This window comes from Astyanax mexicanus, chromosome 6 (assembly GCF_023375975.1).
Source record: "Astyanax mexicanus isolate ESR-SI-001 chromosome 6, AstMex3_surface, whole genome shotgun sequence".
NCBI classification, from domain to species: domain Eukaryota; kingdom Metazoa; phylum Chordata; class Actinopteri; order Characiformes; family Acestrorhamphidae; genus Astyanax; species Astyanax mexicanus.
In genome coordinates, this window is record NC_064413.1 from 25,718,487 (window position 1) to 25,742,813 (window position 24,327).

At 42.0% G+C, this 24,327-nt stretch overlaps 2 protein-coding genes across 4 annotated transcripts in view; one reads left to right on the forward strand and one right to left on the reverse strand.

Annotated features, from left to right (window-relative positions):
- Positions 1 to 4,883, reverse strand: part of sspo (SCO-spondin) — a 121,648-nt gene extending 116,765 nt beyond the window's left edge. The window contains exons 1-3 of the mRNA XM_049480406.1: positions 2,881 to 4,883; positions 2,234 to 2,308; positions 58 to 267 (exon numbers count right to left, since the gene is read on the reverse strand). Coding sequence (XP_049336363.1) covers positions 58 to 267; positions 2,234 to 2,286 — 263 coding nt within the window. The 5' untranslated portion in view covers positions 2,287 to 2,308; positions 2,881 to 4,883. The remainder of the gene's footprint in view (positions 1 to 57; positions 268 to 2,233; positions 2,309 to 2,880) is intronic.
- aoc1 (amine oxidase copper containing 1) lies at positions 198 to 24,029 on the forward strand. 3 transcript variants are annotated; one of them, XM_022673840.2, is made up of 6 exons: positions 198 to 329; positions 18,441 to 18,661; positions 19,342 to 20,886; positions 21,140 to 21,428; positions 22,752 to 22,884; positions 23,152 to 24,029. In XM_022673840.2, the coding sequence occupies exons 3-6, from the start codon at positions 19,350 to 19,352 to the stop codon at positions 23,419 to 23,421; spliced, it is 2,229 nt and encodes a 742-aa protein (XP_022529561.2). In that variant the 5' UTR covers positions 198 to 329; positions 18,441 to 18,661; positions 19,342 to 19,349; the 3' UTR covers positions 23,422 to 24,029. The 3 variants fall into 3 exon arrangements, with proteins under 3 accessions (XP_022529561.2, XP_007256982.2, XP_022529562.2); XM_007256920.4 differs by having other exon boundaries at positions 198 to 324; XM_022673841.2 differs by lacking the exon at positions 198 to 329 and adding an exon at positions 5,552 to 5,609.
- Positions 24,030 to 24,327: the final 298 nt, after the last annotated feature.

The window sequence follows — 24,327 nt, forward strand, 5'->3', positions numbered from 1 at the left end:
CAACATTCACAAAACAAATAATGTCTTTAATGATTCCAATGTTATCATTTTTCTCACTTGAATAGGTAGCAGGAAGCCTTAGGACCTTGTCTTCTGTAATACAGAGCAATGCCATCATCACCCCCGTGTGTGTGACGCATTCTGTCCACATCCAGCCTCCAGCCTTGTGTGTTGTACTGGTACACCTCCGAGCATTCCACTTCAAGCTGCAGGCGGGGGGTGATTATACTCTCCAGCTTCTCCTGCACAGTGTGTTCACACCAGTGGCTATCATTCAAAAGAAGAAGTTAGCTTCAACTTTTGGAGAAATCTACACATAGGAAGGTAAAGTAAGTTAAAGCTGCTTTTATATTTTGCTTTGTTATCATAGGAGAATTGAAAAAAAAAATAATTTTGAAAGAAAAAAAATCTCTGAGTATACGAGCAAACCTGCATATTGTCTAATTAATTAAATGGTTTAAAAAATCATTAAATATTTTTTTACAATTTGACTGAATAAATTACTTGATGAATTACCCAATCAATGTATTTTTCATTACATACTGGTATATTATTACTGACCTTTATCAATATTTTCTTAGAAATGACTCATTTATTTGATTATGAGGCACAAATAAAAGTATAAGTACTGACTAAAATAATCTGTATAAAAAATGCAAATGTATTTATAGATGTAATATGATATGTTATAAATATTACATATATTCATATATGTTCACTAATGTGGACATGAACAAAGATTAAAATTATAATAGTCAGTAAACTGCCTTCTTTGAGCACATAACTTTAAGTATTGAAAAACTATAGAATATACAGATTATACTTTATTATTATTTATTTATTATGCAAATGTTTGTGCCCCCCTGGTCAAATTGTCTGTGATGTAAATGTCATTTCCTTGTTCTGAATGTCAATAAGATTGCATCCTCTACAAACAAAGACACATTTCTGCAAATCATGCAAAATACAAATGCTACTTTAGTAACATGATCTAATGCACTGTAATAAAAAAAAAATGTGCACATGTTTATATACACAGCTCTGAAAAAAATCAAGAGACCAGTCCAGTTTCTGAATCAGTTTTTCTGATTTTGCTATTTATGGGTATATGTTTGAGTAAAATGAACATTGTTTTTATTCTATAAACTACGCACAACATTTCTTCCAAATAAAAATATTGTCATTTAGAGCATTTATTTGCAGAAAATGAGAAATGGCTGAAATAAAAAAATGCAGAAATTTCAGACCTTAAATAATGCAAAGAAAACAAGTTTTAAGAGTTCAAAAATCAATATTTGGTGGAATAACTCTGTTTTATTCACAGTTTTCTTGCATCTTGCCATGTTCTCCTCCACCAGTCTTACACACTGCTTTTGGTACCTTTATGCCACTCCTTGTGCATAGATTTCAGCAGTTCAGCTTGGTTTGACGGCTTGTGATCATCCATCTTCCTCTTGATTATATTCCAGAAGTTTTCAATTTAGTAAAATCAAAGAAACATATAATATTTAATTGGTCTCTTATTTTACTCCAGAGCTGTAGCTATATAAAGACTATTTAGAATTGTATAGAATATATATAAAATATGTGTGCCATTTGCAGTAACATCAAATACTAAGGTTTATTTTCTCAACTGGATATTTTTAATGACAAAATTACAAATATGCATAGTTTAAAAGGGGTGCCCAAAATGTTGCATTAGATTGTAAACATATTTATCCACAAGTACTCCAAAAACTTATGGAACACAACCACAGCTACTATAGGTAGCTACTATAATCTGCAAAAGTCACATAATGTTCATTCCTTTGTTTAACATAAGAATAAAGCAGCATCATATAATTGAATGCTAACATTGAAATTCTGCAAGCTGTGTTTGTCTATTTCAGTTCTATTTTGCATTTACTGATATAGTAATTCTGTCAACTCAAATTTCTTTGGAATTCCTCTGAAAAATCTGGGTCAATTTTCCCAAAAGCATCTTAGCAATAAGATCATCTTCACAGGTAGAGAGAAAGTTCAATTTGATGCCCTCAAAACCAACTAAGAATCATCTTTGTGATAAGATGCTTTTGAAAAGCCCAGCCTAACTCAAGGTTCTGACTCTTCTCAGCTCTCCCCCTGTTTCAAGCCTACACTGTGACCTTCAAGCATCAAATATGGCAGACAGACACTGACTTGGGATAACAGACAGAGGCACTGTAATGAAGTTTAGAAGTTGGTAGATGTTTACCCTAGTCCCATGACCAGACGCAGCCCCAGCAAACATAGGAGCAAAGACTTCATAATGTCTCTGAAAGCCGGAAAACTGGAAAACAAAAAAAATCGAGTTGAATGAAATTAGATCAAAACAGGTTTATTCGTCACATCACATTAACACATGTGTAAAGATGACTGAAACACGTACATATGTAATCCCTTCCCATAGTAAAAACACAAAAAATACAAAATAATAAACTTGAAAAATGATTCAGTGATTTAGTTTTTTTTTTTTAAAGGTAATGTGTTTAGATATCATATGATTATTTTTTTGCAAAAACCTGATATGCCTCAACTGTGTTTAAAACAGGCACAAACTGACACGTTTTCTTACCACAGCATTGATATGAACTTTCTTCATACAATATTTATTTTGCCAAATTACATGATAACTATAAAATGTAATTTACTGAAAAAGTTTCATTCTTCTCTCTTCTGGAATGCCTTACCTATGCACTTTGATGGCATCTATCACTTATATATATTTCATTTACAGTATGCTGGCACAACCTTGGCGTATAAAAATGCTATGTGATGCAATCTGCATGGATCAAAATGCAGGCCACATTTTAGGTGATGTTTTGCAATAAGAAATAGGCAATAAAGTCTGAAATGAATTACCTGGGTCTTCAGAAGCTCTTCACGGAGAAGATCTTTTCACATAACTTCCACAAAGATTCCTTTACCGCCTATGAGGTTGTTTTCCTTGTATTTAGTCTTGAATTTACTTCTGTTAAATGTTGATCCTGTTTCTCGCCCACTTTACATCCTCTGCAGAACTTTTCCTTTTTCACTTTTGGTCACAAATGTAATGCAGTTCCTCAGTAAGGATTATGAAGACACTTGTTACCCAGGCTGGGGTTTTTTAAATGGCGGGGGATTTACAGACCTATAGCAGCATCTGAGAGGCATGCAATTGGAGGACCAGTCATGGAGCCACAGCTGTAAGGTCAGCCATTAGCTGGTCCTGTGCTGATGACACTCCTCAGTGGTCTGTCAGAGGAGGAGGAGGTAGGGGGGTTAGTTCCAGGTCTTTTCGCTAAGGAGCTGTTTGTGCAGGTCTAATCCTATAAAGAAATGCTTTAGAGGGAGGATTTCAGGGGCGTTTATTTAATAAAGTGTGTCAATAGAGAAGGGCCAGGGGGCATGCAGCCTGACCAGTACTGCTTGTCTGGAGATTTGACTGTGAGGGAAGCCACAAACAGCCTACTGCTGGTTTCACACATAGCACTTCCTACAGACTGAGAATGATCCCTCTTCACCCTCTTCACCCTCGACCCTGTTGATGAAGAGAATAAACATGGCCAGGAAAGAAAACAAGTTAATACAATAAACAGTGTCCAACAGTAATTCCAGGAAGGTGATGAGCAAAGGGCACCCATTTGTTTGGGACAGAATCAAGAAAAAGAAAAATGATAAAAAAATTTAAATCATATACAAATAATGACCATGATAGCATAAGAATTTGGCCCAAGCTTGGCTGATGTATGGAAGCAACAGCTAAAACTCTGCAGCAGCAATGTGGAACTGAGATGAATGTAGTTTATACTCAGCACTTGGCAGTTGGCAAAAATGGCACAGACCTATTCTCTTATTATAATTAGCAGCTGGGATGTTTGCACATGCAGAACTCGGCATAGAAGTGAGCTGAGCGTTTGGGCCAGAATCGGGCCCAGATTCAAAACCAAATGCAATCAGATGCAAATCAGATTAATCAGGCCGGTGCAACTCAGGCTTGGTGTGTGGTATACAGAGATTGTATTCAGAATACAAGGGGTATCAAATGTTGCCTAGCAATGTAATTTCTTTACCCACTAACATCTGTGTCTGAAGAAATAAATGCAGACTACATTGATATAAAGGTGTTGTGCCATAGATATGTCTGTAATTGGTACTAAAACAGAAACAATAAAAGAATGCTAACCCAGTGTCAATAAAATAACAGACATAATAGAGCAGTACAATTGTCTGCATGTGATAAACCCTTATTAAGGTCAGTGTAGACATTGCAATGCATTGATAAAGCAATTGCAAGGAGGTAACTGAACTCAAACAATATAACAATGGTTGGCATGGTGGCTTAGCATGCTGGCCCCTTGACACTGGAGTATTGAATTCAAATCCTTATCGAATTGGAGTTTTCTTGTTCTTTTTATTTTATGAATGAGCAAGTATGTATATACACTGCCTGGCCAAAAAAAGGTCACTCACTCTAATATTTTGTTGGGCCGCCATTGTTTTGATAAGCTCCGGAAATGTCACAATATTTATTTCTATCCAGAGTTGCATTATTTTATCGCCAAGATCTTGCAGCATTGATGATGGTAGAGTCTGACTGCTGCGCAAAGCCTTCTTTAGCACATCCCAAAGATCCCTGAACCACTCTTTCACAATTCCAGCACCATGAATCTTGGCATTGTAATCTTGGAATATGTCCGTGCCATCAGGGAAGAAAAAATCCACTGATGGAATGACCTGGTCTATATTCAGTATATTCAGGTAGTCAGCTGACCTCATTCTTTCAGCACATATTGTTGCTGAATCTAAACCTGACCAACTGCAGTATCAACCCCACATCATAGCACTGTCCTCACAGGCTTGTATAGTAAGCACTAGACACTAGGTGTGCACCACCGTTTTTGCCGGTTAGCCTCACTGATATGTGCTTTTCTTAAGGCTACATGGCTGTTTGGCCCCATCCCTTGAGTTCTCTTTATATTGTGCATGTGGGAATGCTCTTACTTCCACTACTAAACATAGCCCTGAGTTCCAGTGTTGTTTCTATAAGATTTTATTTCATCAAAAGTTTAAGTAATCGCTGATAATGATCATTCAAGATTTCTTTCCAACCACATTTCTTCCTCAATAATGCGTTGGGCAGTTCTTAACCTGAGTTGGGTAGTTTCAGCAATCCCCTTAGATGCAAGACAATTCTCTACAATACTTCACTGTGTTACTAAAGAGAATAAAATACTCCTAAATAAACAAATGCCAGGAAGTATGTATTTATTGGTGTACTTCTCAGTTTCACAGAACTTAATATTCTTCAGCGCATGTTTACCCTATTTATTTGATTAGCACCACCGCGTAGAGTAATAAAGCAGTAGCTTTAGTAACTCAAACTGATTGATTACGTTATGATCAAACCAATACAATATATAAATATATTCAATATATCGTCTCACCCCTAGTCCTTAATAAACATTTGTTGTTCTTTGGGTCAACTAAGCTCAATGTGGGAGATATTATGGAGATATTAATGGGATCACCTTTTTGACTTTTTGTTTCTTCTGGTATTCCTCTGCTTTTGAGGCTTGGTTTCTCTCAAGGGGTCATCCTCTGAATCTGAAGTAAGTTTTTCTTCCACTGTTGCTACTGGCCTTCTCCAATGAGTGCAGACCAGGATCTCAGTAGAGCTGTTTTTTGAAGACATATACCTGAAAAGTGACATGCGAATGAGTTTAAATTACATTGAAACTGTAAACTTATATGGAAGAGGATTAATGCCAGGATGTATCTGCTTGGGGGCTACTGCTTGCTAAATGTCTTCAAATTCATTTTCACATTTTATTATTTTACCTAGACTATATTTCATTTACTCGGTTTCTTTATTTTGCAATGCTTTTGAGACGCACTTCTTAAGTTACAGCTCTTTCCAGAAACCTATAAAGTTACTACTTTTTCATACCGATCCTTTTTCTCTCTCCAGCTGAGTTTATGGCTCCATGTAGACAAGAAAAGTGTCTTTAAACAGGAACAGTGTAAGCTTCACAGGACGTCTCTCTGAATTTTTTAGCTTTCTTAAAATCAGTGCCAATTTAATGAGCCCCGACCCTTCCCTCCTTTTAGTGTGCCTGTGGGGGCGGGGTATGGTAATCCGGGGCCAGCGGGGCATTATGGGGGTATGTTTTGGGTGGGTTAAGTGGACCTACCATCTTTGTGTTGGATAGTTGGGTTGGTGGCCTCAAGGCTGTTTGCACTGTGGTGGCGGTTGGGTTTCGCTCTCCTAGCCTTGTTAAAGACTATAAGTGAGTGGCAAGCCTGTTAATAAAGAGCTGTGGAGTACTTGCAATGAGTCTCACGAGTCCTCCTTCCTCTTCCACGCCACATTTGGTGTCAGAAGTGGCCCTGCTGGATGATATGGAGCTGCTGGCAGGGGAAATCGAACGGCTGGAGAGGATAACGGCGGACCAGCGGACGAGGGGCAAGACTCACCAGCGGAGTGGACCCAGACCGGACGGCACCAGCAGGCTGTCCGAAGGTCGAGCCCGCGGAACGGATGGCGCGAGGACGGCGGCGCCGGCTCCCAGAGTGGACGGCGCGGTGACGCCAGCGCCGGCTCGCGGAGCGGATGGCGTGCAGTCGGTGGCGCCGGCTCCCAGAGTGGATGGCGCGCTGACGGCGAGCTTGACGGCTCATCCCCGCCTGTCATTCTATGATGGCAGCGCTGACTGGACGGCCTTCGAAGCCCAGCTGGAGATCGTGGCGGGCCGTGCGGGCTGGACGGATGCTGAGACGGCGGCCAACCTCTGTCTGGCGCTGCAGGGAGACGCACTGAGGGTGCTGATCGAGCTCCCCGCGGAGTGCCGCTGCGAGCTGTCTGACTTAACGCGGGCGCTGAGGACCCGTTTCAGCCGTCAACCTTCCGAGGCGGCCGCCAAAATGCTAGTGGCGGACCGGCGCCGGCAGCGGGGAGAGACTCTGGGCGTGCTGGCATCTGAGATGGCTCTGCTAACCCGCCAAGCTTATCCGGCATTTCCGCGAGCAGCTCAGAGAAGCCTCGCGCTGAATAATTTCCTGCGCGCCCTAGAGCCAGACGAGCTGCGCAAACATGTGAGACTGGCCGACCCACAGACCCTGGAGGCCGCGGTGGAGGTGGCTGAGCAGTCCGAACTCATCCTGTCCAGCCATCCGGAACCGTGGGGGGCGTCGCCCGGAGCCCATGATCCACCGAGATGGAGGCGGAGCCGGCCTGATGCGCAACTGGAGTGCTGGCATTGCAGGGGGCGTGGCCACAAGCGAGCGCAGTGCGGCCGGCCGGGAAACGGAGCCGGGACCACCAAGTGAGGGTTACGGTGGCCCCAGGGATTCTAGGCTTACCCTCGGAACCTGATCACGGAGCTGTCGGGCCCGGCGGCTATTTTCTGAAGTGCACGCTGAATGGAGTGACGGTGGACGCGCTGGTGGACACGGGCTCGTCAGTCTCGCTGATAAAGCCTGAGCTTGCGAGGGATGTGGCAGGCGAGTTTGTGATGGACTACAGCCAGCGCATCGCTCTCTCTTCGGTCACCGGAGATCCTATCGCTCTCCTGGGATTAACGGAGCTGACAATTGATGTTGGCAAGGGCCCCTTTCAGCAGGAGTTCTGGGTTGGGCACATCAACGATCCGTGCATTCTGGGCAAGGACCTGCTCGCACGCGTTGGAGCCGTCATTGATTGTGCACGGGGCTCGGTTGTGGTGACTGGACTCCCCGTAGAGGAACATGACGAGTGCGGGGTAAGTGAGCCGTTGGGGGGGGATGCATGTGATTCGGTGCACGTTATGTTCGAGGGTCCGTTAGATGCGGGGTTAATTATCGATCCGATAGAAGAGATGCTGGAGCGCAGTTGTGTGGGCTTATCAGAGCCCCAACAACTGCGCTTACGCGACCTGATTGAGCGTTTTCGCGCTAGCTTCGCTGTGTCTGAGCGTGAGCGTACTAGGACTAACCTTGCATTTCATTCTATAAACACAGGTGACGCCCAGCCCATCAGGCTGAGACCGCACCGTCTGGCATTAGCGAAACGCGTAGCGGCTGCGCAGTTAGTCCGTGATATGGTGAGTGCGGGCGTTATTGAGCCTTCGAGCAGCCCGTGGTCGGCCCCGGTGGTCCTTGCAAAAAAGAAGGACGGGAACTGGCGTTTTTGCGTTGATTATCGCCGACTTAACGCCGTCACGAAGCTCGACTCTTATCCGCTTCCCAGGATCGACGATACGCTAGATCAGCTATCGGGCTCAGCCTGGTTCAGCTCACTAGATTTGAGGAGCGGGTATTGGCAGGTGCCCCTAGCTGAAGGGGATAGGGAGAAAACCGCTTTCTCGCTCGGCTCGGCTCTATGGCATTTCACGGTGCTCCCGTTTGGGTTGTGTAACTCGCCGGCTACTTTCGAGTGTCTTATGGAGCGCGTGTTAAGCGGGATCCCGCGTTCGTGCTGCGTTGTTTACCTGGATGACGTCATGGCGCACGGGACCGACTTCGACTCCGCGCTCTCTCACCTCGAGGTGGTGCTCGGCGTGATTCAGGCGGCTAACCTGAAGCTCAACCCGGCGAAGTGTAACCTGCTGAGGCAGCGCGTGAATTTTCTGGGCCATGTAGTGAGCGGTGCTGGTGTGGAAACCGACCCTAAAAAGACGGAGGCTGTCCGTGACAACGGGCGGACCGCGACTTAATGTGGGCAGTACACGCGCTCGAGGCGAATGTCATGCCGTCGTGGGAGGAGGTGGTGCCGTTGGGTCCGGCCGCTAAAGCGCTGCGCTCCAACTGGGCTAGCTTTAGCTTATCTGATGGCGTGCTGTGTCATACCTGGGAGGATCCGGCGAATGGGCGGCGCGTGTTTCAGGTGGTGATACCGCGGGCGCTTAGGGATTCGGTCCTACGGGGAGTCCATGGGTTGCCTGGGGCTGGGCACTTTGGCGTTACCAAAACCCTGAAGCGCCTGAGACAACGCTTCTATTGGCCTGGGTACAGGGCTGATGTGGAGCTCTTCGTGCACTGCTGTGACGTGTGCGCCGCCAAGAAAGGCCCCGCGAGGGCGCCCCGTGCCCCACTTCACCCCTATCAGTGCGGCGGCCCGATGGAGCGGGTGGCCGTGGATGTGTTGGGCCCCTTCCCGGTGACGGACTCTGGGAACCGCTATGTCTTAGTGGCGATGGACTATTTTACGAAGTGGCCGGAGGCCTACGCGGTGCCGGACCAAGGGGCGGTCACTACTGCGGATGTCCTGGTGCGGGAGTTCTTCTGCAGATTCGGGGTTCCGGAGGAGCTGCATAGCGACCAGGGGAGGAACTTCGAGTCGGAGGTCATGGCGGAGGTCTGCTGCATCTTGGGCATACATAAGACCAGGACGACGCCCCTTCATCCGCAGAGTGACGGGCTGGTGGAGCGGTTTAACCGCATGCTGGCAGCGCAGTTGGCCATGGCGTCAAGCAAAGGCCATCGTGACTGGGACAAACATCTACCGGTCGTGCTGCTGGCCTGCCGCTCGGCCGTGCAGGAGACGACAGGATTCACGCCGGCCCTGCTTATGTTTGGTCATGAGCTGAGGACGCCGGTGGCTCTGGCTTTCGGGGCGCCTCCTGATGGGGGCGAGCACACTACGGACGCGCCCACTTTCGTTTCGCATCTTCTGTCCTCACTGGATTTAGCGCACAGGCTCGCGCGCTCGAACCAGTCTGCTGCCGGACGGAAGCAGAAATGCGCGTATGATACGCGCTGCTTTGGGGAGCCTTTATCTGTGGGGGCGAGGGTTTGGCTGTACAACCCTCAGCGTAAGAAGGGACTGTGCCCGAAGCTTCAGTCGGCATGGGTGGGTCCGTGCTTGGTGCTGTCCAGGCTTGGGGAGGTGGTGTACAGGATCCGGTGGGGCAGATGCAGAATGATTGTGCACCGCGATCGGTTGGCCCCTTACCGTCCTAAACTGTTGGACACGGTGGGCGGCGGGGCGGGGCCTATCGGACCTGATCCCGAACCCGGCCCGGACTCTGGCTCTGCGGAGCCGCTGGCGGGTGGCACTTTGCCCGGACACTCAAGGCAGCCATGGGTGAGAAGGCCGCCCGCCCGCCTGGAGGACTTTGTGTGTGACTGATTGTAAAAAAAAAATAAAAAATGTTTTGTTGTTCATGGGGTTCTTGTTGGGTTTGTGGGGTCGCCGGGACGGCTGACCCTTAAGGGGAAGGCTATGTGGCATCTGTGTGTGTGTGTGTGTGTGCCAGCTTTTAGTGTGCCTGTGGGGGCGGGGTATGGTAATCCGGGGCCAGCGGGGCATTATGGGGGTATGTTTTGGGTGGGTTAAGTGGACCTACCATCTTTGTGTTGGATAGTTGGGTTGGTGGCCTCAGGGCTGTTTGCGCTGTGGTGGCGGTTGGGTTTCGCTCTCCTAGCCTTGTTAAAGGCTATAAGTGAGTGGCAAGCCTGTTAATAAAGAGCTGTTGAGTACTTGCAATGAGTCTCACGAGTCCTCCTTCCTCTTCCACGCCACAATACTATTACATACAGCTATTAATGAGAAAAATATGGTTTATGGGTTTAGTAATTTTCCTGTTTATTTTTAACAGAATTTTGGACTAATAATTAAATTCAGGAAAGCTGGGTTGAGTGTACCATCTCAGACAAATTTGAATGGTTTAGATTTAAATAACAACACAAGCTAATATGCACAGGTGAGGCACCTTTTTTTAGTGGATCGGGAAGTAATAAACTGTTGGAATAGAACGTAGACACACATTTTTAAACTATTTTTATATCTCCATTATCTGGTCTTATATAAACAATTAAAACAAAAATCCACTCAAAATACCAGCATTGTTTTGTATTTCTCAGAACATTTGGCCAGCCTACTGTCAACAATGACGTCCCATTATTTTAACCTTACTCTCTCACCTAAACCTGCTCTTTTCTCTGGAAAAAAATATATTTTATATCCATGGCTGGCATCAGAGACTGTAAAAGAAAACAACAAAAACACAACTATTCCCTCTCATTTTAGAGGTACTTTGGCTCATTTTAAGGGCATAAATCTATGCTTCATGTTCTCATTGGTCAGTCAGTCAGATGTTCACACTAATTTCTGTTCTTCTTTAGTGTAGAGGATAAGTATTTGGTGATCTATGATTTCATCCATCAAAAAGCAGCAGTAACATACCTTTGTACATTTTTTATTGTGTTGATGGAAACAAAATCACAAACCAGCTTTGATGAATAATGTGTAGCTGATAAAAAAAATACAACACGTTTAAAATGATCAATGTTTTTCTGCTGACACATTCCTAACTTAAAAAAGTTATTACTAGAAAACAAGACCTTGCTGTGACATTTATGTGCTCTCATATTTAAGACATAGTTTTAAGGCAGCATAAGAGTGATGTCAACCAGAAAGTATGGATGAAGAGGAAGTCAGCCATCATTTTTATTCGTTTTTCTATATTCTGGTTTACACTTGATGTACAATATATTTTACAGGCCACAGCAAAGAAAACAATCTGTGCCCATGCATCTGATTGGTTACCAACAGTGTAGGGGTGTGTTTCCAGGAGAGTCTTGTGATTGGTTCATCCATAATCAACATCAAATCTGATGAAGCTGTAGAGCAGGGGTGCACAACATACGGCCCGCGGGCCAGATACGACCCGCTAAAACTGTCAGTCCGGCCCGCTAAAGTAAGTGCTGATGCATTTTAAATAAATAATGCTGTCACTTTAAATTTATTGGGAAGTTTGATGACATCGCGGAACACTGCCGCCTAGTGTTGACGTTCCGAAACTTAACTCAATCTCCCGCCCATAGCCATCACCATCCGCTGAAGCGTGCAATTCTGTCTTTTTTTCCGGCAGCAAAAACTGGGACTACATAAACCAAAGGTGACTCAAATAGGAAAATACGACTTACTTCAGCAGTATCATATCTTTGTCCAAACCAAGTACGAGTAAAAAAAGAAAAGTGGATCTCGAACATAGGAAATTTAACCCCGAATGGACATCCAAGTACTTTTTTTATGAAACAAGCAATGCTGTTTTCTCGTGTCTGGTGTGCTTGGAATGCGTGGCCGTGACAAAGGAATATAATTTACGCAGGCATTACGAAACAAAACACCCAAAACTCGCCGATCTCCAAGGTGAGGACAGAAAGCAAAAGATTGAAGCACTAAAAAAGCAACTGGTGAGTCAACAAGGCGTGTTTGAAAAGAGACGAAAGGAGTCCGAAGCCTGTACCATTGCTAGCTACAGGATTGCTAACCTCGTAGCAAAATCTGCTCGCCCGTTTATTGATGGAGAATTTGTTAAAGACTGTATGTTGGAGGCTTGTGATGTCATTTACCCAGAGGCCAAAGATGCATTTAAAAACATTAGTCTTTCGAGAACAACCATTCAGCGGCGAATTGTTGATTTGTCCAGTAATTCATACTGCCAGTTACAAAGCAGGTTAAACAACGTCACTTATTTTTCTGCTGCTTTGGACGAGAGCACAGACAACACAGACACAGCACAGCTCTCAATATTCATCTGTGGTGTCACTGGCACCTGCCAAGTCTATCAAGAACTTGCAGCATTAGTGCCATTGTATGGTAGAACAACTGGATTTGAAATTTTCAATGCATTTAAAACAGCAGTGGAGAACCTGAATTTACCGTGGAGCAAGCTATCAGCTGTAACAACCGATGGTGCCCCCTCCATGGTTGGTGAGACGAATGGTTTTATAGGACATCTGAAGAGGCATTTAGGACCAGACCAAGCAGCAGAACTTAAACACTATCACTGCATAATTCGCCAAGAGGCACTGTGTGGAAAACATTTGCAGTTTAAAGAGATAATGTACTTTGTTGTATCTGCTGTTAATTTCATCCGTGCAAGATCACTAAACCACCGAGAATTTCAGTCTTTTCTGGAAGACATAAGTGCAGCCTACGGGGATGTTATCTACCACACAGAGGTGAGATGGCTCAGTAGGGGCAATGTTTTGAAAATATTTTTTGCACTGCGAAATGAAATCAAGCTGTTCCTAGAGCAGAAGGGAAAGGACACGTTGGTCATGGAAAACACTGACTGGATTGCTGATCTAGCCTTTTTGACAGACCTAACTGGACTCTTAAATGAGCTTAATTTGAAACTGCAGGGAAAAGACAGATTGATTTGCCACTTGTTTGAGGCTGTCTGTGCATTTGAAATGAAACTGAATCTTTTTGCAACCCAGTTAAAGAAAAGAAATCTGACACATTTTCCTACATGCCAAGAGGCCTTCGCTCACAAGAACTATAACTGGAGTCGACACAGCCGTGTACTTGAAGACTTGAAGCTGGCATTCAGTGCAAGATTTGGGCAGTTCAGAAATGAACAGGCTACACTCCAACTACTTGCTGATCCATTCTCTGTAGATACTGAAACTGATACTGAAAAGTGCTCCACTGCAATGAAAACTAAGCACAGGGAGATGCCTCTCCTAGAGTTTTATCAATCCTTGGACAGGGAACAGTTTCCAAACCTTTTTGCTAATGCACAGAAGTGGATCTCCATGTTTGGAAGCACTAACATTTGTTTTCCTTGATGAAGCTGAATAAATCTCCCCTGCGGACAAGACTAACTGATGAGAACCTACAGGCGGTGCTCAGACTTGCAACCACCTCACTGGAGCCTGACATTAATCAGCTTGTGTCAGAACGGCGCTGCAATATCTCCCATTGACCAAGACATTTCTTGTAAGTAGCTGATATTATGCAATAGTAGCATAGTAAAACAATGTATTCCAAATGTGTGTGGAGACACCTGTAAAAATGTGTGGCCCTCTGGTCTAGGTGTTAATGTGAAATAGGCCCTTGGTTAAAAGAAGTTGTGCACCCCTGCTGTAGAGGATCGTCCTGTCCAGTTTTTCATTAAGGTCGCTTCAGAGTAATTAGGAGAAAGACAAAAGAAACAGGTTCTGAATGCTGACTGTGTAAACAATATTAACGAAGTGTAATGCACAGTTACTAAGTGTGTTTGAAACTGGCCTTGTATCAAAGAATATCTTAATCTTAAGAGTTAAAAAAAATAATAATTTTCTTAAAAAGGCTATATTCAGTAATTGTAGCACTTAAGTGTACTGGGGTGTCTATGTTAAAGATATGTGGTAGCGTCAGGATTTCTTGGAACAGATCAGGGGAGATGACACCAAACAGAGCCTGACCTGTGGGTAAGGAGACCTGCTAATGAGGGAGAGCAGGATCATCTCAGGAGACTTCAGTGACAGTAGGAGGTATCACGTAGCTTCAGTGTGAGAGATGCACTTTACTCCACTGCCTGACAGAGGTGAGCACGTAGCACATAAAGAGAGCATTGTGTGAATGTTAATGGGATTTGCCAGCTCACAAACAATAATATGTCATAATGCACAATTACTTATTCAGTATTATAGCTAAATCATCTGTGAAAATGTATAGCTAGATGGTTTTACAGTGCGCAAACATAAACTAAGAGCTGCAAACTTTTAACTACATGCATTCCTGCGAGTGAACATCTGACCGGTGTTCTGTCGAGTTGTGCCACCCATCCTTACACGATGTAATTCTTTCTCGTGTTTTTTTTTTATAATAAATCTGTTTTTGGGGGGCTTTATGTGCATTAAACAACCTGGACTCACTGTCATTTCACAAAAGTGGAAATAGAAAATAATAATAATTAATGCAACAATAATTATTATTAAAAAATTACAAAAGCAGTTTGTAATTACCTCTATTTGCCATAACTTTGCCATGATACAGTGATTTATGCTAACCAGATATACTAATCTTCAGCTACTGGGACTTCTTCTGCATGCCCTAAAATAGTGCTTCCTTTGTATTTTTACAATGCGCTCTTTGCACAACTACTTCCGCATTCTCATCAGTGCTGCTCCAGCGTTTCCTGTTTGGCTTTTCCAATACACTCGTTATGGCAGTATTATCAGCTGGTGTTTACAAGAGCTTCTAAAAATTAACCTCAACGTCAAGGAGGCCAGTAAAGCCTACCACTAGAAAACTAGAGAAAGGCTTTAAACTATATGCCTATAAACTATATCATACCTACACACTACAAAGTTTTTTTTCTTATATTTTACGTTAGCCCACATAGCTCAGCATTAGCTAGTATAGCTAACTAGCTTGCTAGGTGCATTATTGATAGTTTCTCCTGTTATCAAATGGAAGTCTAATAAAATGCTAGTAATAATAATAACGCAAACTATAATAATCATTATAAAAATAATTAGACAAATGCTGGCTATAATAATAAAAATGCTAGCAATAATAATAATAATAATAATAATAATACAAATAGTACAATTTATAATAATATATAGCCATAATAATAATAATAATAATAATAATAATAATAATAATAATAATGCTAGCTATAATAATAATATCAAGCTATACTAATAATAAAAACGCTAGCTATATTAGTAAAAAATAAGAATACAAATGCTAGCTATAATATTTTAATAATATTAATAATAATAATAATAATAATAATAATAATAATTAGCTATTATAATAATAATAACAACAATAATAATAATAATAATAATATCTCGCTATAATAATAATAAAAATGCTAGCTGGTGGATCATTCAGGCAAGTACGCTGTAACGTTAATTATTCCATTTAAAAAGCAGTGGCACTGCATGCTTTGCCAGTCGTCTCCAAGCTTCTGACGTTTCTGGTTTAACCAGGTAGTCTGGTATGAAATGTTTGCTACAGACCTTTAATATGGCGAAATGGTAAAGTGGTCCCGACTAATGTTCATTAGCCACTGTTTATTAGATTTATTAGCTTAAAGCTTCCTTAAAACTTAGCAGACGCCGTGCAAAAAGGAACACAACAGTGCTGAAAACGGCTTGAAAACTTCACGCTGGATACTCATTTTGACCTCTCGCTAGTAAAAAATGTACGTTTTGCCTATACAGGCGAATGTAAACAATACAACCGGAAACGTCCGAGCCGCATTATTTGAAAACGGAAATGCGTCAGAGCCGTGAGTGCAAGGAGCCCATTAAATATACACTAGGGTAGCACGGTTTGGCAGGGTAGCACAACTCGACAGAACACTCGGCACTTCTATTGATTCATGTGAAGAGCCTCCTTACCTAATTGTAGCCTAGCATTATAGCTATCAGATAACTAGCTTGCTAACTAGCTGGCTAGTTGTCAGCTACTTAAAGAGTCCCTCTGCTTTTTCTTAAACGTTAATTAAACCTTAAATAATATTTTCTGTGTGCCAACCTAGCTACTTTGTAATATCCAGCTGGTAGTTACTGATACCCTTAATTGTGCAAAAACAATATTGACTGTTTTAGCTAGCTCAGCTAGCATTTAGCCTAGCATCGCTAGCTAGCTAGTTAAATTGAAATGAAGTTATTCAGAACTGTCGACAGGCAAGAATTAGTTCCATGCGGATTATACCGCTCCATACTGCTGCTGCAGTTGGCCAGACCTTCTTAAAATGCACATTTTCGAGCTACTTTTAATTGTATTTTGGCTACCTAGCTAGCTAAGCTAAACTTACTAAGCTAACCGCTATTAACCGCTAAGTACCTGCCTCTGGCCACTTCCGTTGGTGTTCATATTTCCTCATATTTCCTCATATCAAAGCTACATTTAAAAAAGATGGCATTAAATGTAGTAATAATAATAATAATAATAATAATAATAATAATAATAATAATAATAATAATAATAATAATAATAATAATAATAATAATATCCATTATGAACCCATAAAAGCTTCAGAATTTATTTAGATAAATTAAACGTTCAGCTAATTCATGTTTTTTTTCTTACTGTGGGTACTAATCCTGATGTAACTTTAATAACTTTTTTCTTGAAATAAGAAAAGTCAAAACTAGTTACATGGATTGTAAAAAAAACTACAGCATTTAAACTGTTGAATTGAGTAGAACAGAGCTCTAGAAGCTATTTTTTTCTACAGCATTAACCAAGCCCTACTATAAATGCAGACAGATGATCACACTTTCTCTCTCACACATGCAAACAATCTCCTGCAGTGCTCACAGGATGTTCAGTATGTCTCCCAAGGGATTAATAAATAAATTGATGGACAGAGAGCTTTAAGGGACTTAACACAAATTTCAAAGGGTCTGTTAGAACTATTAGGATTGTAACAGGTGACCGAACAGGCAAGGGACTATTGGACTATGGAAGTTTCTGTTCCAAAAACAGTTAAAATGGATTTTTACATGCTTGATTTGAAAAGGCTTTCTCTTACAGTGTCTTGTGAGGTGGGTAAATATCAAAAGCTCTGCACTGGTGGGGTACCCTGTATTAAAAAAAATTAGTTGGTTTTTGATGACCTCAGAAAAACTGGGAATTTAAAACTACCTATTTTTTTTTAACTATTGTAGTTGCATTTGTTACCTAAAAGACAGCAGAGGTTGTGTAATTTCAATACAAAAAGGTGTAAAGAGACAGGATAAGAGGCTCTAATGACTGTCTATAAATATGTCCTTGTTCTTTATCTTATTGTGGGCATTTGTGGTGCTGTTGCATCCTGTGACATATGCTAATGCCAAAAATAAGGATTTGTGATGGAGCAAAACAGATCATAGAATTAATTGCTTCCAGTGCAGTACAGTGCCCCTACATAAACAGTTTCTGTAAATGAATGGTTTGCCAAGTTTGGTTTGGAAGAACTTGACCTGCCTGTCCAGAGCCCTGACATGACCCCCTCCCCCCCCGCCTCCGCACATCACCAGTGAGGTTAAGCTACCACAGCAAATAATACAGATAAATGTGCAATGTTTGGGCATGCTCATTTGATTTAATCATATGCCAGATTCACACTGCACGACTTTGGAGTCGGTGACGTGGTGATTGGATGCCTTTGTGTTGCTGGCTAATTAAAGAGCGCACAGAGTGGTCGCTGTTGCATCACATGCCCCTGACATAACCAGCAGGTTTAATATCTATCTATCTATCTATCTATCTATCTATCTATCTATCTATCTATCTATCTATCTATCTATCTATCTATCTATCTATCTATCTATCTAGTAAAAATGTGATGAGTGGAAGTGCCTGTACATGGAAAATGCATGAAACATTGATCTGTTTTGCAGCCCACACAACAGAAACATGAGTACATAGTTTATGCCAAAGTATTTACTTTCAGTTTAGCAGCAGCAGTGAATTAAAGCAGGAGATTTTTTTCCCCAACTCTCATACATACCTGAGCACTATTTGCACATTTCTGCCAATATGACTATAAAAACGACCTCTTAATGTAGTATATTAGCTGTGGGTCTTATATATCCTCTAAATATTTGTCTTTCAGGGGAATGAATGGCACTGTGCCATAATAGTTTCTGAAAAGATTACATATGTTCCCTTTTTTCTTGGAAATATTTTCCACACAAATGCAAAACCTTTAATCATGTACATTCACCCTTTGTTTCAACAGCTTTATGACCTGTCACCAGCCAATCCGTTGCCAGTCTTGAAGTGGGTGGCTGATAAAAGCTGCACAGCAGACGAGAAAAGTTCATTTTATATACAGCTTTCCTACTGATAGGACAAAAGCTACATCTGCTCAGACTGGACTGAGTAAACAGATTTCAGCTGCAGCACGGACACACTCGAGGAACAGAGCAGCCCTCAAGAGTTGGGAACGAGCATAATAGGGTAAGCCCATTCAGTGTTTTTCCCTTTTAATACTGTATTGTTCAACCTGGCTTGTCAAGCTTTTCTGTTTCAAATGTACGGCCACTGAAAAGGTCTTACATAAAAAGGGGTTACATAATAGTGCCATAAAGCACTGCAGAAAATGTGAGAAATTACTCACTTATTCACTCGGGAGCCATTGAACAATTAAGCCTGCAGCACTTGAGGACTTGAGGCACAAGTACCCGGCTTATGGGTAGAGACGGTGAAAGACGGTATTGTTAAAGGGTCTTCTCTAAGGATCTTGAACCACATAGTTACTGTCCTTGCAGAAATGTGTACTGTACAAATTTATAGATAATCACTGGCAGGCTTGCAGCAAGTTTATGACCAGCCAAAAACATGCTACTCAGGGGAGCCATTATAAGCTTTTTCCTCCCAAGATAAAAAAAATATAAAGAGGCGGGAAAAAAGGTGAACAAGCGTTGCTCGAGCTGTTCTTTCTCTCCTATTTTACTTTTATTGGCTTTCATTTGATCGACGCGGGTACTGTGCAAAGGTCTTATCTATATATTGGGAGGGGTGGGGTAATCAAATGATCTTTGTGTTCTAAGCAGTTTTACAATTAAGCAATTCAGTTTTTTGTTTACTTATTATTACTTATTTTTTTTTCATTTTCTGATTTTCTTCTCGTTCTGCAGGGTTAGCCATGTGGGTGCCTTTATTGCTACTCCTGGCTTCTCTGGCCAACCAGGCCTCTACATCTAGAGAGCGAGATTGGGCTCATCATGGATCGTCCATGTTTGCTGATCTCACCCCTCGTGAGATGCATGCCGTGAGAGACTACCTCCACTCCCGCAGCGAGATGGGCCTTATTTCGGCTAAAGACAAGTCCCTCAAGAAGAATAGCATCCTCCTCATAGAGCTGCATGTTCCTAGAAAGCATGAGGCCCTCCGGGCCCTGGACAGAGGCCAGGCCAGACCACCTCGCCAAGCTCGTGTTGTGGTGCAGTTTGGCAACCAGGAACATCCTAATATAACCGAGTACATTGTTGGCCCCCTGCCCTTACCAGATAGCCATCAGATCAGGACCTTTAAAGGTGACCGGCCAATCCGCTTCGAGTCGCGTCCAATCAGTTCTGTAGAATACGGGCACGTGAATGCCATCTTGGAGAAGATTTCAGCTAAAGTGGACAAAATTCTGCACGAGAGCACAGGATTCACCTTTTCAAACTGCACCGATCGGTGCCTGACCTATTCAGACATTGCTCCTCGCGGGCTGGAGCCGGGAGAAAGACGCACATGGATCATGCTGCAGAAGTTTGTGGAGGGGTACTTCATACATCCTGTGGGGTTTGAAGTTCTTATCAACCACAAAGACCTGGATCCAGAGAAGTGGACTGTGGAGAAAGTGTGGTATAATGGACAGTATTTTGATAGTCTGGACGAGTTCGTGAAAAAGTATGAGCAGGGAACGATCTCTAAGCACAAGCTGCCTGAACATGATGAGAAAGATCTCTTCTCCACCTATATTCCTCGTGGCCGAAGCAACATGCACACAAACATCCATGGTCCAAAGCTGGTGGAGCCTCAAGGTCACAGATACAGGATCGATAGAAATTTTGTGGAGTATGCTGGATGGTCCTTTGCCTACCGTGTTCGCTCGTCTGCTGGCCTCCAGATCTTTGACCTTCGTTTCAATGGTGAGAGGGTGGCTTATGAGATCGGCTTACAAGAGGCCATTGCTTTCTACTCTGGAGACACCCCAGCTGCAATGCAAACAAAATACATAGATGCGGGCTGGGCCATGGGGACCTCCGATTATGAGCTTGCTCCAGGTATTGACTGTCCTGAAATTGCCACTTTTGTGGACATGTATCATTTCTATGACACTGATAAGCCGGTGCGGTATAAGAATGCGTTATGCATCTTTGAGATGACTATGGGCTTACCTCTGAGACGGCACTTCAACAGCAACTTCCAAGGGGGCTACAACTTCTATGGGGGACTTGAAAACCATGTTCTAGTGATCAGAACCACCTCCACTGTCTACAACTATGACTACATCTGGGACTTTGTCTTTTACCAGAATGGAGTAATGGAGTCTCGAGTTAGTGCCACCGGGTACATTCATGCCACGTTCTTCACAGAAAATGGCTTAAACTATGGAACCAGAGTTTACAACTATGTATTAGGAAACTTGCACACACATCTTATTCACTACAAAGTGGACCTTGACATTGCAGGTAACTCAAAATCATACAACAGGTTTTATTTCACACAAGTGATAAGATAATAGAGATATTACCAGTCCTTTATCATAGTACAGATATACATTGTTGACTGTTGTTGTTGTAGTAATAAAGTAATTCATTGGTAAAGTCGTTTTTGAAAGACTAATTGTCATCTTTATATAGGAAAATAGATCAGCTACATGCAGAACACCATGTTGTTTTGCCAATACATTTTGATCCAAGAAATATTATTTCTCTCATTCAGGACGAGAGAACAGCTTTGAGTCACTAGAACTCAAATATGTCAACTTCACCAATCCCTGGAGTCCCAGACACACCATCAAGCAATCCACCCTCCACAGGACGCAGTACGAAACGGAGCGCAGCGCAGCATTTCGCTTCGGAAAGAAGTTCCCTCGCTATTTACACTTCTACAACGACAATCAGAAGAACAAGTGGGGACACAAGAAGGGTTACCGGATCCAGTTTAATTCACATGCCCACAGTGTGCTACCCCGGGGCTGGAGCGAGGAGAACGGTATTACGTGGGCAAGGTATGAAAAAATCTGATATTTTAGAACAGGTCAGAAATGTTTTTGCCTGCAGGGTGAGCAAATTCCATAAGCCTAAATATAATTAAGTTGGAGAAACTGGCACTATCAGATTATCCCCATATTCCCTTTTTATAGTGTCTTTGGATGTGTTTGATATTTGATTTATTTATTATTTTTTATTTACAATTGAAGACCCTGGGCTAACATTGCTAACAAGTACTAGGCGTTAACAGGCTGAAGCCTGATCTGATGAGTCAGGGCAGTGTGAGCATAAAAAATCAGATTTGACACTTCCTCAGAAATGATGACGTTCTGCACTAGATATTCTGTTCATGAATAACTGTTAAGTGTATTGTAAGTTTTCCTGTACAAAAAACAGCAGACTTAAGGACACTGAGAGCACAGCGACACTGAGGTGACGTGCATAAATGTATCAGTGTTTCCTTGTGCACATGCGTTTCAACCATGGATTTGTTTAAATTACTAAGTACAGGTTGCTTACATTAATGAATATGAAATCAAGATGGCCAGATCAGATCTGAGCAAAAAAATCAATTAAGACTTAATTCATTTAATTAAGGCTTGTAATTTGAGCCATGGGTGTGTGTTGTGTTTTTAACCTAACCATTCCTTTAAGGTAGACTCACTGCTCATAAAAGGGTACAGTTGCACACAGCTTATTTATCTTCCATAGAAAAGCATTGGCAATATAATCGAAAGCTCTGAAGCAGCCAAACATGAGCGTAAAGTCAACATGCCCAGTACTAAGAATGGATCAGCTTGAATGGAACGTTGTTATATAGTGTGGAGTAATATACCTTAATATAGTGAGATGAGTTGGTGTGGTGCTGGTCATTCAGAACTGATTATCTGACAAAATTATGTGAGCTCTGTACTGATCGTGTGAACGAATGCAATCAAATGTGTTACTGCAGTAAAGAAGGGCAGGTATCTACAAACATTTAGACTATTTGAAATTCAGTAAAACATGCATGGAGTTTACAGTTTTTTAAAAACTCTCCACTCTGAAAAGCACTTTTGCTTTTGTTTTTTATGTGGATGGGAAGCCCAAATGCAGACAAAAACCTCTTCTGTGAAAAATATCTGGAAAAGTGTGGACAGAACTTGAAACAAATACTACTGCAACTGACTCAAAATGTCAAAGGAAATGAAATAAAGTAAAAGATCACATTAACAATGAGCAAATGCCATCAAATCAAAATGCTTGTTTTATTTTTTCTTTCAAGAAACAGAAATGTAAAATCTTTATGTGCTCACATAAACTGACAATTTTTTTTTTGCTTGTCTCTTTGCTTTCTATAGGTACCCATTGGCTGTAACCAGACACAAGGACAGTGAGGCCACAAGCAGTAGCATCTACACCCAGAATGACCCATGGGAGCCTGTGGTGTCATTTGAGGATTACATTCGCAACAACGAAAACATTGTAAACCAGGTAACAAGACTACTTGACAGATCATAAAGAACATTGGAACAGTGAATTCTCGTCCCTTTTTTTAACGAGACTATTAAAAATGGTTATCTGTCCTGAAAAACCAATGATTTGCTCTGAAGCAGTCATAAACTTCTGATGTAAGGAATCCCCACACACCACATTTGCAGGATTAGCAAACTAGAATTGTCAGGAACCGAAAGGCCCAAATGTGACCGATTTCACATTTTAACTTTTTTTTGTTGTTGTTTTTTTTGTTTTTTTTTTCAGGATTTGGTTGCATGGGTTACAGTGGGTTTCTTACACATTCCTCACTCTGAAGACATTCCCAACACAGCAACTCCCGGAAACGCCGTCGGCTTCTTCCTGCGACCCTTCAACTTTTTCGACGAAGACCCCTCGCTATCGTCCCGCAGCACGGTCATCGTGCGTCCCGACAAGGAAGGCAAACCAAAAGTTCAGAGATGGACTTCAGAGGTCGTGGGTCACTGTGTCTCAGACAAACCTTTCTTCTACAACGGTACATACGCTGGTGTTTAAATCAGAGTTAGAGGTGAAGTGGTGGTAAATTTTATTTTTGCTATATTAGATGTCAGCCTAAATATATGAAATATAAAGACAATTAAGAGACAGTACTATTTACAAGGTGTGGATATTCTATCATCCCATAGGCTTATAGGTACATATTCATATACATACTCCATTCCTTGTCAGTGTATGTCAAAAACTGCTGTTTTGTGACCATGTGTTGTTGAGAATATAAGATTAGAAATTGCCCAAAATGGGAATGTTCTAGGGCTGCACGATATATAGTTTCAGCATCGATATTGCAATGTACACATGCACAGTAGACATACCACAGGACGTACAATGTAAAATGAACATTTTTAAATGCTTTTTTGCTGCTTTATATAAAGAAAACGGCACTGTTCTCATTTTACATTACAGTATTGCATTATTAATATGATGTGAAATTTGTGGAAAATTCTTGTCATTTTTAATAACACAATCTATATTGCAGAACAACAAGATATCATGATGTAAATGTTTTCCAATATTGTGCAGCCCTAGAATGTTCTGCTTTTAATGTTTTTGTTTTGATGTTTTTAAGTTTTAGGTATCAAAGTAATAAAATTGCTTTAACCATCTGAGGCCTGGAATTCATTTTTGTCCAATGTAACCGGAGACCTATAAATCTAGAACAATTTATGCAATCTGCCTGAATCTAGTGTGTTGCCATATAGTACCTCATTTGAATATAGTATGACAAACTGAATACAGTACCCTTACATAAACCTTATCTTCTGAGCACAGATAAATGAGACCAGATAAATAAACAAAACATTCTTTATATACTATTTTTTGGATCACTGTACAGGTTGTGTATCAGATAATGATGGTTGGGAACCGTGCCTAGACCCTTTTTGTTAGGTGTTTAACTTTAGT

Excerpts from the sequence above, each read along its gene's own strand:
- aoc1 (XM_022673840.2), top strand. The coding sequence starts at position 19,350 with ATGTGGGTGCCTTTATTGCTACTCCTGGCTTCTCTGGCCAACCAGGCC. Across the intron at positions 21,429-22,751 it reads AACGGTATTACGTGGGCAAG|GTACCCATTGGCTGTAACCA; the intron begins GTATGAAAAAAT and ends TGCTTTCTATAG. Across the intron at positions 22,885-23,151 it reads ACGAAAACATTGTAAACCAG|GATTTGGTTGCATGGGTTAC; the intron begins GTAACAAGACTA and ends TTTTTTTTTCAG.